This window comes from Pavona decussata, unplaced genomic scaffold (genome assembly GCF_977016875.1).
Source record: "Pavona decussata unplaced genomic scaffold, jaPavDecu1.1 SCAFFOLD_124, whole genome shotgun sequence".
Taxonomy (NCBI): domain Eukaryota; kingdom Metazoa; phylum Cnidaria; class Anthozoa; order Scleractinia; family Agariciidae; genus Pavona; species Pavona decussata.
This window is the reverse complement of record NW_028145538.1, coordinates 2,632,509-2,648,182: the sequence shown is the minus strand read 5'-3', so window position 1 is coordinate 2,648,182 and position 15,674 is coordinate 2,632,509. Positions and strand designations below refer to the sequence as shown.

The 15,674-nt window shown below is 36.8% G+C and overlaps 1 protein-coding gene across 1 annotated transcript in view; it reads right to left on the bottom strand.

Moving 5' to 3' along the window:
- LOC146469468 (UDP-glucose:glycoprotein glucosyltransferase 1-like) overlaps positions 1–15,674 on the bottom strand; it is a 41,976-nt gene that overhangs the window by 26,173 nt on the left and 129 nt on the right. The window contains exons 2-17 of the mRNA XM_085123483.1: positions 13,275–13,414; positions 12,457–12,539; positions 11,778–11,896; positions 10,627–10,736; positions 9,540–9,714; positions 9,009–9,184; positions 8,234–8,334; positions 7,383–7,482; positions 6,315–6,375; positions 5,474–5,562; positions 4,492–4,555; positions 3,625–3,711; positions 1,920–1,979; positions 1,761–1,820; positions 1,476–1,561; positions 516–657 (exon numbers count right to left, since the gene is read on the bottom strand). Coding sequence (XP_084979609.1) covers positions 516–657; positions 1,476–1,561; positions 1,761–1,820; positions 1,920–1,979; positions 3,625–3,711; positions 4,492–4,555; positions 5,474–5,562; positions 6,315–6,375; positions 7,383–7,482; positions 8,234–8,334; positions 9,009–9,184; positions 9,540–9,714; positions 10,627–10,736; positions 11,778–11,896; positions 12,457–12,539; positions 13,275–13,414 — 1,653 coding nt within the window. The remainder of the gene's footprint in view (positions 1–515; positions 658–1,475; positions 1,562–1,760; positions 1,821–1,919; positions 1,980–3,624; positions 3,712–4,491; positions 4,556–5,473; positions 5,563–6,314; positions 6,376–7,382; positions 7,483–8,233; positions 8,335–9,008; positions 9,185–9,539; positions 9,715–10,626; positions 10,737–11,777; positions 11,897–12,456; positions 12,540–13,274; positions 13,415–15,674) is intronic.

Genomic DNA, 15,674 nt, shown 5'->3' with positions numbered 1-15,674 from the left:
GTCACACAAATTCATTACTTAGCAATACTGGAAGGGACGTCGTATGAGCTACAGATCAATCTCCACAGAGCGATCGAAGCAACTGAAAGCATTGCTACTCCCCCTGAGTGAGACATCGATCTTTCTAGGTTTCCCTTAACAGTGTTCCCGGTAAAAATTACCCCATACCCCAAGGGTTGACTTTCGACTGAGTTGTTTGTATCTTAATGCATTTTTTCACTTCCTGTCTGTTTAAATGTTGGACATTTAGAGTGCACTGGGTATTACCATGGTTACTCGACATAGTTTGATTAATTTTCGAATTTCTTTCAAAAAGGTCCTGAAGCTATTGCAGTGGAATAAGCTATCTATAAAGTTTGATAAAACGAGAAAAATAAGCAAACCCTTCATGGTACGACACGCGCATGTTAATGTTAAAAGTGAAACTCAGATCCAACTGTCCACATTTTTCTTCTGTCCCTACTCAGGCGGAATATGCCCAACTGGTCTCGAATGAGTTAAAACCATCGCCTTACCTGCAAAAGCCAATCAAACGCTTGCCGTGGGTCTTTCTCAGATGCAATGAAGCTGAATGCTCGCGCTATTCCCACAGCAGCGTTGTTTGTGGCATCAACTTCCACATTCACAGGAGCATTGGCCACTAACAACAGTCCAAATCTATCAACATAAAGGAGTGCATAAAAAGTTAGCCCCTGCCCCAGGAGTGTACAAGAAACAGCTTACACCACGACTGTCCATCCCAAGCTTCAGTATGCAGAAGCAGCCTGGGAACCATATTACAAAAAGCCATAGCCTGTTCTTTAGCATCTTTAAAGGCATCCTCGGAGACCCAGGGGCAGTTAGTCTGGTAGCAGGGATTTTCGTGGGCGAAAGTTTACTGTAAGAACAGTAAACTTTCGCCCATGAAAATCCCTGCTACCAGACTAACTGCTCCTCGGTCTCCGAGGATGGTTTAAAGGTAAACATCTTGTTTCTACTGTAACAGTTACCAACCCACAGCTATCATTTCCGAAATGCAGGTCTGGGGGACTTAGGTTGGGATGGCCTAGAGTCAAGATGGAATGAAGGCTAGGTTGAGTCTTATGTATCAGATAATCCACGGATCACTTGGCATTTGCAAGCTCTTGTTTACACTTTCCATGCTTAAAGTTCACTGCCTTTGACTGGTTACATTGATTGAGTTTAACATTCTCCACATCTTCATCCTTAAAAACGTTAGAACTCACAGATAAAAAATTGCTTAGTTCAAGAGGTATTCAAGGACCAACGAGAAACAATTGTGCTATCCTTTTATCAAGGTATAATAACAACAATAAAACAATCCTGGTATCTTTGATATCGGGTAGAAAGAGCCAACAATTTGAGAGAGCAGAACAATGTGTATGGTTCTTTATCAGAGTACTGTGACATGCCCAATACCTTAAATTGAAAAAAAATAAACTAAAATTAACGACCTCTTAGGACTCATTACTTACCTTACTGGAAATGAATTGTGAAGAAGTTCATTAGCAACCTTGAGCAACTCAGCGCTCTTGGAGTCCACTGGGTTAACAAAGAAAACCTTGGGAAAAAGGGAAAAGTGGCCAGAATGAAAAGTCCACAAGGAGTTAAAAGACATCTTTTGCAAGCAAACACATGGTTGATTTCAAAGACCAATTCTTCTTTTAGCGTGAACAAAGTGCATCACTCAAACCAGCTTTAGCTTGCAGTAAAAAAAAAACTACAAACAAGTACGACAAAGTCAGTAACAGAAATTTTACCAGATTGAAGATGTTCTTAGCAATGTAGCGCATCATCCCCGGAAACGTTGGACGTAGAATCTGGGATCAGGAAACAAAATTCATCACAGTAAGTAGATCTATTTATTTTGAGGTTTGACATTAGAGCCTTCAGAAAGAAGAAAAACAACAAAAGCGTACCTCTTGTAGATCGGAGGGCCATCCCCAGTATTGCCGATCTTTTTCAAGATCATTGATAAACTGAAAAACAGACAGTTCAGATACTTTTTAGCGAAAGAAAAGGAAGATAATTTCATACCCATAAACAAAAAATACTAGACTATGCTTCTTAATGCAACAACTTTGAATCCACCTAGACTTGACCTTTGTGACTTTTAGACCTTCTCAAACGTTTACTTCACAAAATTGAACACAAAGTAAAACAAATATTGAAAATGAATGAAAATATCTTGTGCGTGGTGCTAAGCGTTACAAACAGCCAATAGTTTTTATCAACCTTAGCGGGAAAAAAGAATGCTCCTTTTAGCTGAACAAAAATAAAGACTGCTACATAGTAACAATTACTTTGTGGTGTTGTTAGCATCAAGGACAGCCATTTTCGACGTGGTCATTCAAGCCATGTTGAGAGTTAACCCTTTGTGAATGTCATCGCAACAGCACTAACTTCAGTTATTGACAAGCCTTGAACATTAAGGACGATGCCTACTAATACCGAAGTATTTTTGCGTGGTTTTTGACTATGCGGGAAAAGCAGATATTACCAAGGGCTATTGGAATTCAAAAAGAAAATAAGGGGTTACCACGCATTTTATTTAGAGATAATTAAACAACAATTATTCTAAAAAGCGGTAAAATGCAAAGCAACGTATGGCGTCGTTTTGTTCTGTTTTGCTTTTTTTTTTTTTTTCTAATTGAAGCTTTATTCTGATCTCCGAAAAATGCATGGTTACCTCCAATTTTCTTTATAGATACTAAGAGCACTACCCTGCGAGCAGAGGCCCTTCGATCTTCCCAGATAAGTCGGGAAAATCGAAGGACTTCTCTTCTCGCAGGGTATAAGAGCACTTGCTGAGTTCTACTTTCTCCGTATAGTTTTAAACCGCTCAAAAAAATCCCTGTATTAGTAGGCACCACCCATAGGAAACCCGAGTATCTCGAGATGCGCAGAACGTATGCGCAGTAGCAATAGTAGGCACCGTCCTTAATTTGGTTTGGCCAAGTCTCTCTTCCAACAAACAAAACAAGGAGGCAGTATAGAATAAATAAATTCAATTAAGCGTCAAAAGTCATTTTGCGTTTCGTTTGGTTTTGCTTTATTATGCCATGGGTTTAGTTAAAAGACACACTAATGTCCAATCCCGTGAGAATATTTTTCAACAGTGTGTAAAAACCAAAACCAAAGTAATTCCTACAACTTGGAATCAGAACATAGATAGCACAATGAATCAGTCAAAAAAGCAAGCAAATAAGAGTACATGTCGTCAATGACAGGAAGATGTGTAGCCAAGTCTGTATTGGCTTTTATTTAACTTCTGATTGGTTACGAAATCGGCCCTAGACTATTTTTCAACCAATGACAGACTGTTCTAAGTCAAAACTTTACCTCAACCCAAACTAACACTCAGCTGAAACCCACTAAGACCCTTTAACCAATGGTCGAAACGTTAAGTGAAATTTAATTTAATCAACTGTAAACAAATCGTGCCTTGCCTGCATACCTTTTCCTGAACTTGATGCTACTGACTTGTATTTGTTTTGAGCTTTGATTTGTTCATCATGTCCTCAATAGGTTTGTTACGATTAGTTTCAGTCATTACTTTGGCTTTGGTTTTACAACAATCCATTGAAAACTGCACCATCTAATGACAACATTAGGCTTTCTTACCACAATGGAATCATGTCTTGCATCCAGTACAAATGATTCATGTTCTGGTTGAGTTGAAAGGGATACAAGTTTGCCAAGAGCTTCACCCTAAAGAGTGTAATTGAGAGGCCACAGCTTGGGGAAACAACTGACATTGTTATTGTCCTTATATTTAACTAGGCTTTATCTAATAAAGTACTTGCTCCGTTTGGTACCTAGTGTTAGAGAAAAAATATAGCCTGTGAACAGGCTCCCAAGTGGGGTATAGGGCGAAAAGAAAAATCGGCGAGCCGGTATGGAGCTCGGGAGCCTGTTCACAGGCTAGAAAAAAAAAGCAACCACGACGGCAACGCCAACGAAAACGTCACTTGAAAAAATATGTTCGCGTAACTAGTAGTAGTTCGTGGTTATTCCAATTTGTTCAACTTGTACAATGTGGCCGAGCTATCCAGTAACAGAATCGGTAGGAACGGCGTTCAAGTTGAGACAGAGAATGAAAAATTTGCCGTCAATTGTGCTCACGTTCGCCACAATTCATTTCCTGTTGTTGTTTAGCCGAGGACGGCGAAGAAATGTACCAAAATTTATAACACACGTGCAGGCCATTGTTTTGCTAATTAAATCCTGTTGTTTTATGGCGTTCTGGTTGACGTTCGTCGTATCTGCTTAAGCTCCCTATTGTGTTTGAGGCGGTTTCAATACATTTCCAGTTTGAATGCCTGAGCTAGCCAAATTAAGGAAAAGTAAATTAATGCCATTACACAAGAAGGGGGCAATCGTGAATCATGTGAGCGAATGAAATTGGCTGTTGTAAAGTATTTAGCAAACAAACACTTCAAACAAAGAAAACTTTTTCAGAGAAAAAGACGATCAAAAGTTTTTTTGTACCTTGATTCCAAGAGAGGCAAGTCTGTCAATTGCAAGTGCCTCATCACGCAGCAGATCTAAAAGTCTGAAGGACAATGAAAGACTTATCAGGATATTATTAAAGAAAAACAGTAAAAAGTAACTGATACAAACTTTAAGGGAGCTTTCTCTGGAGACCAGATGCCAAACTAAAAATAAATGGCAATAAACTGCATTTTTCAAAAATTAATGTTCCACTTAACCATATCTATGTAATATGTAAGTAACTAAGGGGTGAAAAAATATGTTACAGTGTGACGCGCCTTACCGTGGTCAACCAACAAACTTTTTGTTACAAGTTAGCCAATCAGAATACGCGAATTTGATCAACGGTCACGCCTCCTTGCACAGTCGAACAGGCAAGTGACAACGACGAATTATTGAAAACATGTCGTTTTGTATTTTATGCCTTACTTGTAAAAGAAGTTTGTTGCGTGGCCACGGTAAGGCGCGTCGCACTGTAATAGTGAGCAGGGCTCAGTTGCATAAATCATCTTAAGATAATTGGTAGTTTCCTACAACTGTTCCCTGTCCTCTAAAGGATTCAAAATGCAAAGAATGATTGTAGAAGACTCCCACTTGTTTTAAGATGCTAAGCTTTATGCAACGCAGCCCAGGCCACAAAAAAGTTACCTTGGAAAAAATTGGGATAATGGTTTTAATTGGCATACTTTTCTGGCTCCTTATGCAAAGAAAATTTTCAACCAATTGAGTATTCCAGTTCTGGCAAAAGGCTGGTAACCAAATCTAATGAAGCTTGTTTGAGTGATTGTAGTTGTTCACGGTTCGCACAAGTTCACTTGCTAAACAGTTCAAATTTGTTTAATGGATGCTTTGGTTACTTTCAAGGACTTTTCACAAGACGTTTTCACAGGACTGTTATATAACATATTTTTAAATATCTGAGTTCTTTGAAACTTTACAAAGCACCCTGTTATCTTATTCGTTCAGACTGGTAACTCACTGAAAAGGGTTAAGGTCATCCACAGGGAGTGAGAGTCCATTCACCATCAAGGCACTGTCCCCTGCATCAACACCCAGTTGAGCAAAATGCTGGAAGAATAAAAGTGATAAAACAAAAGAAAAGACATGTAACCCTTCCATGCCAGTCATGCCATACAGGAAAATGATTGGAGTAAACTTAACAAAATTGTCACACACTTGGAAAAAATCTGACTCCCACAAGATGTCAGCTGAATGACCTTCTGCACTCCACCGAGATGCTTAAACCACTGAGAGAGTTGTGGAAAGGCACAATAGAGACTTGTTACAGTAGATAATAATTACTTGGAACTCTAGGCTAAGGAGCACATGCACCTATGTATGTAGGGGGCTCTCCCTTCCTCTACATTTTTGAGGCAAATAATTTGTGGGGTTGCTACTCACCATTATATACACATTTGATAATGTTTCTATGGAATTTGTGTGGAAGAAATACTAATTTATTTTATTTATTATTTATTATTATCAATGTTGGGGGAAAGTGCAGAGAAAATAATTGCTCCGACAAATGAGACTAGAATTTTAGGTTGTTTTATTAGGTTAAGATCTGAGGTATACTGCGCATACTGCTGGGATCAATAACAGCCAAAGCATCTGAATGCAGTTACTTGTAAGGTTTCAAACAGAGTGTGGAACACCATGCATCTAACTCCTTCTGAAGACTTTAGAATTGCTTCTGTGTAATTCCATACTTGTAACAAGACTAACATGGACGCCTAACTCTGACATACAGTTGAAATTATACAAAATGAATAATTCACTCTCTTAATAAACCTTTTGCATGTTTTCACTATTTAACTTACCTTTTGATTTGATTGAATCTCTTTTCTCATCTCTTCCTTGACTTTTGTCTTCGCTAGAGACCTACACAAAATGAAACCAGAAAATGTCACTGGCCACCAACTAAATTAACCACTCAGACAACTTCGAAACAAACAACGTTTTAAACATAAGATTGAACGCTTCCACTTTTGTCACACAAAACAGCAAATGCTTTCAATGTTTCCATGATAGTTATTTAACGCGTATAATCATTTGTCTCATGATGTACACAATTGTAGTGAATTTGATCTATATCATGATCTTTCAATGTTGTTAAAGCTAGACTTCAAATTACATGACTTGTAAATAATTTCAAACTGGATTGTTTAAATCCAAACGAAATAGAGTTCTCAGTGTCACATTCCCAGCCCAGCTCTGATAAGCCGGCTACTGATAGCTAGGTGCCAAGTATCGCAAAACATTTAGAGGTAGGACAAAACTAAAAAGCAATTAGTTACTAATACTGTATATTAGGGACAAACTTCGAGCATAGCAATAGAAGCTTCTGGCATTACCTCTGTCAGTGCTTTTCTCGGGTAACCGTGGACTTCTGTCATGTATGATTGTATTTAAGTTATTGTGTAACAGAATGTCCTGACAACCCTACAAGGCTTCCTCCCAGAAGATTGTTGATCAGTATGAACTTAACTTAACTTATCAGGACATTCTGCTCATTTGGTAAGACCACCACAAATGACATGACAGAAATCTGTCCTAAGCCACTTCAAAAAGGTACTGACACAGCACAGAAGGTTTGTGTTTTTGTATCCAAACTACAATCCTGATTGGCATGAATCGATCTTGCATTTTTTTTCTTTAGAGTTTATGGCTAAGATAAAATCAGAAGCAAGTAGTCAAGGTCCAGATGTATCTCAACAATTTTTTCTTAACAAAAATTATTGCCAATAATAAAATATTGTTAGTCCAGCAATACACTTTTGTTAAGAAAATAATACAGTGCTTATGATAGGATACATCTTGACTTAGAGGGGCTTTGTGGATCTGACCCTGAACTCATGCTTACAGTAATTGCCTTCTACTGTACAAACCTGGTTTGCATTGGAAGATTCTGACTGATATCTCTCAGTAGTTTTAAGGCCCCTTGTGGATCAGAGGACATAACTCGCTGAGCTGCCTGGAAGCTCAAATCTGTAAAGAAATTAATGGATAACTTTCCATTTAGAGATCAGAATCTGAGAAGAATTTCTTTTAGCTTGGTTGGACCATCCGACTGGTATATGGAAGGTTGGACATCACAAACTAATACTTAGTTTACTTTGTTTTAATTTCTACAATGTATATGTGCATGTATTTTTACACTGAAGTCTGGGTTGAATTCACAAGACCCTCCTACTATCCTGAGTATGTTTTCTTAATGATAATGTATTGTTTGCAGAACAACATACCATTTTAACAGAATACTTACAATACTTACTTACTTAGGAAGGCTTCACGAATTTGGCCCCTGGTGTTTACAAGTTTGGTGTGACAGGTTCCAAGCCCACAAAGAGAATAGGGGAGGGGGGTTCAAGTCTAAGATGGGAAGTGCATTGTATGGATGGTACCCTTGCATTCCTAGTAACTTCACCTCCACTTGAACTGATTGTTGTTAAATTATAGTTGTAAGAATTGAACATGCAATAGCTGAAACCTTTTATGTGTACTCACACAAAACTCTACATGTACTAATTAACCAACATGAATTCAAGACTAGAATTTGTATCGAATATGACTAAAATGCAATGTACAAATTGCTCATAACAAAAGTTCAGTTGAAGAACAATGCGCATGGTGAAACTATGAAATGTTGTCTTCTAGCGGTATGACCAATTGGGTGTTGATGCAGCTTACTTCAAACTGGCAAAGGGATCTCAAGAAATCTTTAACTATAAATCAATACCTTGTAACTGCCACACTTTCAAAGGAGCCATCTCATGAGCACTTTCTTTCAGGTGTGCTCTAAATTGTTCAAGGTTTTCTTTTAGTTCAGGATAAAGTTTCCTGAAAAGAAAAAAGGCTGATACAATCAACAAGAAAAATCTATATCAGACACTACACTTCAGGAAAGTTTAAGAAAGTTGAGTATGATGTGTGCCATAGATCAATAATTTGTATTGGTTAAACACCAAGTTTGCAACTTGCTAACATTGAGCCTAACATTCATGTATAAAAACCACATACAACTTGAAACTATATGTATAAAGCAAACTTTATAATGTACATGTAGATATACAGGAATCAGGTCATGGATTTGACCTCTTTTAGTTTTTCTTTTGGTTGTGATTTATTTTAAGCAGACACCTGGTATACTCTTAACCTCATAAGATGTACAGTATGTGTCTTATAAGATGTATCTTATAATAATAATAATACTAATAATGATAATAATAATAGTAATAATAATAATAATAATAATAATAATAATAATGACAATAATAATAATAATAATAATAACAATAATAATAATAACAATAATAAAAATAATAATAGTAGTAATAATAATAATAATAATACTAATAAGTACATGTATTGTTTTTGGACAAAAGTCTATTGTTGGATTAACAATAGCCTATTTGTTAACTTAGGACCTTCCTGAATCTCAGCCCCAGGGTATCAATTTTGTCCAAGTGCATACAGAAAGGTTTAGACTAAAAACAAGCACTTTTAATACAGACCTTAACTTTCCAAAAAGGAATCCTTCCACTTCATCTTCATCAGCTTCATCTGTTTTCTGCACCTTTCCTTCTGCATCATCTTTGACTTTACTGTCATCAACAGCTTTGTATTCTGTTTTCTTTACAGCAAGTTCCACTCCGTACCCAGACAGCCTAATTTTTTTCTCTAATGGAGACTGGGTCATTAGGAAAAAATTAATTCTCATTAATTAATTAATTATAATTAATTAAAATAAAGTACTTTTATCTGCCCTTACAACTCCCCTAAAAGAAGCCAGTACTTTTGGGAGGCCAAAGTGTGGCTGGGTGTAAAAATATTTTTTTAGTAAAAAGAAAGTGACTCCACAAATTTAAGTTCTGGCCAAATAAGTAATGGCTTTAATGAGCTAGTTCTAATAAATCCAACTGGTTTGAAAAATGTTAAACCCAAAAAATTCGAACCACAACATATGTACTGTAGATGTGAGTGAAATGTGATTTTTTTTATGTGAAATTTGTGAAATGTGAAATATAAAAAGAAGACATCAGCACCTGTAAATAATGCCTGAGGATGTAGTGCACATTCCCTTCCTTTGCCAAGTGTTCAAGCTGCTGATGAAAGCTCCAGAATGACTCTGATCCAATCTTTCCATATAAGACCACAGCTACTGAATTGTTCTCCGACTTAGGATAATGGTGATCAAATTCAAACCTTTGCGATAAGGGTCTGCATATCACAAGAGAAAAAACAGAAGGGCAAATATAAATTAAAACTGGGTAATGCTTTGAATTGAAACATGCCTTTTGGAGACGACAAGATGAGAGAAAGGCAAAAGTGGGAATGCAAATTTTTGCAAGATAAATTAAATCTAAAATCATCATTCTAAGGTTACAGACTTCAACGATTTGTAATGGTATAAACTTGTCATGAATCTTCTGGCAAGGGTACAGTGATCAAGGCTCACTGATTAGGCCCTGTTAACCCAACCCCCTCCTCCCACCCCAACAGCTTGATGAGCAGGAGGGGAGTTGGATTATCCCTCATTCCTTAAATTTTAAGAACAGTTAAATTCCTTGTGAAAGAAATGTGATGATATGTTTTATGCCAAGTGTGTAAATGACTGATGTATTTTTTTGATCAGTGACACAGGCATACTCGAAAATAAAAAAAATCCAGGTTCTCCCAAAAGGAGTCAAACCAATGACCTTCCAAATAGTTCAGATGATCCACCACTGAGCTACAGGAGACTGACATGGAAGCAGCTAGGCCATTGGACTACATCTAACTGCTATGATTTGAATGTACATGTAGTTCATGCTCAGTGGTAGATTATCTGAACTACTTGTGTAGACTAATTCAGAAGGCCATACTGTACATGTAGGTCCAACACTCGGATTTCCTTTTACTGAGTATGCCTCTGTCGCTGACTGAACATCTATCAGTTAAATTAATTCCTTATCGCTAAAATTTCCAAGGTAATTATTTCCAATTAATTTGTCCCTCATCCCATTACTTCTGTGTAGTTATCCTTTAACCCCGATACTGCCAAACTTCAACTAATTAATTTTATTTTTTATTCCATGACCAAGGTTGAGTATGTACACTGTACAATGAACATGGCTTAATGCTAAGACATACATATTTTCAGCCTTTTTGATAGCAGACACTGCCTCTGCGACATCACATATTGTCTGGCTGTCAAGTTGAATAAATGCCTCACAATCAGGTGCTGGAATCTCATGGGCTACCTGTCAACAGGTAAAAACAAAAAATGAAACATGACTCAAGTTTCAGGTGCACCGTTTTAATATGGTTATAAGTTAAAAAAAAAATTACTTTAGATTGTCACATGATTAAAACATTTCAGATGCCTGTACTCCAATAACAAATCTATTGAGAATCTAATGGATGCAAAATATTTCAGATTGCTAGGCATATAGAATGGTCCTTGAAAAACCATGGGTCTCAGCAAATTTTCAGGAAGTCTTGAAATCTTGGCATCTCAAACTAGAGTCTGGAATTCTCGAGTTCATAAAAAACTATAGTGGGTCTTGGAATCTTGTATTTTGGATTCTGAATCTCGGAGTTTCACAAGCCAAGTTGTTAAGTCTGAATGACCATCATAAAACAACAACAAAACAAAGAATACTGAAAAGCTGCTCAACATCACAATCGCACAGGCTGTGAAACATGTAGGCTTGGATAAATTCTGCTCGTAAATTGCCGTATCATGCCTAAAAAAGAGCAACGCTAATTTCATGGTGTCTTGCGCTCGCAATTTTGATTGGTCTCAGATTTTAAATGAGAGTGTTGGCATGTCAGCAAGTCTCAAACTTTGCAATTCTATAGCCCTATTGCTGGTGCAAACTTCTCACCAAAATGCAAATTTTGTCTTCTGACTTAGGCATACAGTCGCTGCTTTGTACAGTTCATCACTCTTTTAAATTTTACTAGGAGAGCATCAACTTTATAAATTGGGTTGCAGGAGGGTTTATTCTAGACTACAGCATTGCAGAGTTTCCAAGGATGCCTGTGCTTATATTTGTGATTGAGGTACCCTCAAAAACATCAATTAAGAATGAACTATCTGCCTCTTGAAAATCAAAAGTTTCGATGGAGAAGCATAATGATAAACACTCACTAACCCAGATTCCACTAACTATTCTATGAGGTTCAAAAAATAAATGTCTGCCAAAGCTCCTTCTTTGAAAAAGACCCTATGGGGGGGAGGAGGTAATGGGTCCATTAACTTAGCAGTTAACCAGCTATTACCATAATCACTGACTCACCTTATTAAATAGTCCAACTCTAGGAGAGTAATATCTCAGAGACAAGGAAAATTTTAAAAAGTTTAAACCTAATGGAGCTAGCAGTGTTCCAGCTGCTTGAAGAATATGTTGATATTCATCTAAAGAAGAAAAAAAGGGACAAGGTGAAATCATATTACATTTAAATACAACAAATAGATTTAAAATTTATTATTGACCAACTGGCTGTAAATTAAAACTTCCTGAATTTTTTATCTCTAATTTTACTCAACAGTAGTTAGTACATCATTATTTGTTGTGTCTTTACTGAAACTGTTGAATCTGTCTTTTAACCCTTTATGCCCTAACAGTGATCAGTATCAAATTTCCCCTAGCTTGTAATATCAATGCTTAAATTCAATGCCTGAGGTCATGCAAATTAAGGATATGATCACCCAAGGTGAATTTTCTTGATATTATAATAACTTCTTCCCAGTGCCTTTATAAGAAAAGTATGGGAACAAGATACACGTAGGAGAATTTGACGTTCTTTCATATTAGGGGTTAAGGGTTAAGAAGAAGTCACCTTGACAGCCATGAATTCAAAATGAACAGTTAGTGTTCAGGTTGTTGTCCAGACCAAAATTAATGTTCTAAACTGCCTCATATGACAGGAAATTAATTCATAGTGTAATATAGAATCAGAAGAGCATGCACATACCTGAATCATGAGTAAATGATATTTTCTGAGATAAATCTATAAACTTCCAAAACTTTTCATTGCTTTCTGCGGCTATATATTCACTGAAAGCAGAAAAAATAAAGTAAACGAGAAACCTTTGAAACTGTGCTCAACAAGATATGGAATGGGGCTAAAAAAATTAGATGAGATGAGAGGAAGGAAGCAGCATTTGTTACAGTGCGATGCGCCTTACCGTGGCCACCCAACAAACTTATTTCACAAGTTAGCCAATCAGGATATCTTCCTCCTTGTTCACTTGCCTGAACATTGGACTTTGCAAGGAGGCGTGACCATTTAAATCAAATTCGCATATCCTGATTGACTAACTTGTAAAAAAATGATTGTTGGGTGGTCACGGTAAGGCACGTCGCACTGTAATGTTACAAACTTGTAGTTTAAAGTTTGTAGGTTTGAAAATTTCGAAACCAGTTAGAATTTTATTTTCCCCTGTTCCACATAATTTGAGGCAAAGGAAAAAAGTTTAACTTTGTTTCTGAATTTTCAAACCAAAAACTGAAACTGAAAGGTCTGGGAATGCCGGATACATGAAGGACGTACAACTTATAGGAAATACTGGGAATGAAAAAGTCCACTTTCAAGCCTCAAAATTGGCAGATTGATTAAGACATCCTCATTAAATTTTGTTTTCATTGACTTAACTTTCAACAATAAATAAATGTCATCAGTTACAAAAATATCAAAATGATGCCAATTAAAAATGTCTTGAGCATTAGAAAATATTTAATAACTTGTTTAAGCAAGCTGTAGTATAATTATTATATATTAAGTAAACCAACCTTGCTTCTAGGAGTAGAGGTGTTGATTGCCACCTTGCATCTAGTGTAGTGATTATTGATTTAGAACTGCTAGATTTGCACAAGCTAAGATTAGCTTTTGACAAAAGGATTAAAATGGTGGCCAATATTACTTGCAGAACCTAAAGAAAAAGCAGTGAAAAAAATGTAAAAAATTATAAAGACAGCAACATGTTTTTATTGAGTGATTTAAGTAGGTGAGTGCCCATCATGTTACCTGACTCCTACTAAAAGTCATGGTCAAACTGGTCGACAATGAGAGGGATTATTCTGGATGGACCTCTGAGCTTTCCAAATTGTGCAGTTCCACAAAATATCCATATTCCCCCCATGGAAGGTTTTTTTGTTTTACACCCCACATCCCCCCAGGAATTCCAGTTTAGCTTCATACTTTGCTTCTAAAATTTTGACTTTTGAGACCCCCTCCCCCTAGGAATTTCCGATGACCTTCCGTGGGGTGGGTACGGATTTTTTCTGGAACTGCACATTTTACTACACGAACCAGTACAGTGGACCACCCTCATTCTTTTTTAATTATTAAGAAAAAAACTATCAAAAGGAAACTATTAAATTATAAAAATTACGGTAAATGGTGTACAAAACGTTTCCTGGATGTCTCGCCTGGAAGTTTAGCAGATTATGAATGTTCCGTTTTATCAACAGAGTTGATAACTAGAGGTAAATAATTGGCCACCATAAAGAGATTTGGGTGCTGTTTTGAACATTAGCCCTTCATCAGGATTCCTTTTGACAAAGGGCTAATGCTCGAAACATTAACTAGCACTCTAGTCTCTTTACAGTGGTCAATTTACTTTTAATTATCATGATCTCTGTTGATAAACCAAACATTCATTTCCACTCGGGACCACCAACGCAGCACCACAGTCTCTTTTGAAAATTCTACATGTAACCCCCTTATTCCATTATTTTGTTTCAGAAGTTAACCTCAACTGGAAGAGCAGCAGGAAAAAATATCATTATTATTACAGTCGGACCTCTATTAAGCGGCCACCTATTAAGCGGCCACCCTCCATTAAGCGGCCACTTTCCAAAGTCCCGAATTATTATTTTGTCAGTAAAATGCTGTATTCGATACCTCTATTCAACGGCCAACCTCTATTAATCGGCCAGTTTTCAAAGTCCCCAGGGTGGCCGCTTAATAGAGTTACGACAGGATGTCTGTTATTCAATTTCATTCTTGTAGTGTATCCATTTACCTACATAGATGTGAGCACTATATATATGCTACCTGTTAGATTTCTTTTGCAAGTTTATGGACGTTCCCTTGGGTAAGACCATAAACTTACAAAAAAGTAGTTTCACCAAGGTTTGACACTAGTTGTAGAACCAGAAGTGATACAGCTTATATGCCTCATTTAGTATTTTACCTCTCAACAAGGAAAAGGTACAGAAATGTTCTTATCTGTCCAGAAATGAGAGGGAGGTGGCTGCATTAACCAAAAAAGATAGAGCAGAATGTGTACAAAGAGAAGGAAAGAGAGAACAGGAAAAGTGACAGAACAGTGCTAAATTCTGAATATAAGAACCCTAAAAAAGTTTTAAATGCAAAAAATTATGCCATTAAAATGAGCCCCCCCCCCCCCCCCCCTCTCATACAGGTCACCAAATCTAAAGGATAAAAGCAAATTTTGATCTTTTCTCTACCAAAGAATAAACCTTTGACCCAACATTTTTGTTTTTCAAATTCATGTCACGGTTTCTGGGTGCATTTTTCTTTTGCATCTTCCAATCACTTTGTTACATGTATAAACGTTTACAGAAACATTCTGCTCTTTCCCACCCTCTACCCCCGCCCCTCCCACCTCATCTAGCATACAGTTTTAAATTGAAAGATCTCAAATGTTACAATAAAACAAACATAACTTGTGATTCTGAAACATCAATGTGTGCATTGTTTTAGACTGCAATGACTTCTTTCTAGCTATAAACAGCAGTTGACTAGTACCCAGTCTCTTTTATTTGTGGTTTTCTTTTTCTATTAAAATTATCATTTATGCTTTTTGATCAGCCGATTTTAAACTGTGGATTCTAATGCTAATAAACGTCTTAGAAGTCTCAAGCATATAACCAATATCAAGCTTATAAGCTGTTATCGTTGTAAACTTCATCATGTGTAAGGCTTAATTAATACTATTGACAAATGAACAAGCTACATGTCGACGAAGACAGCTGAATTTATAAAACAGTCACGTAAGCTTGCATCCAACTTCCCAAAACAGTGATCTTACGATGGTTACATTGACAAAAACTGGTATGCGTTCAATTTGAGACATTACTTCCGATCCGGCCTTTGCCGGCAAATTTAGAATCGTTTACGAAGAATTGAATCATTTCTTATTTGCGTAGATTTTCTCGCCAATT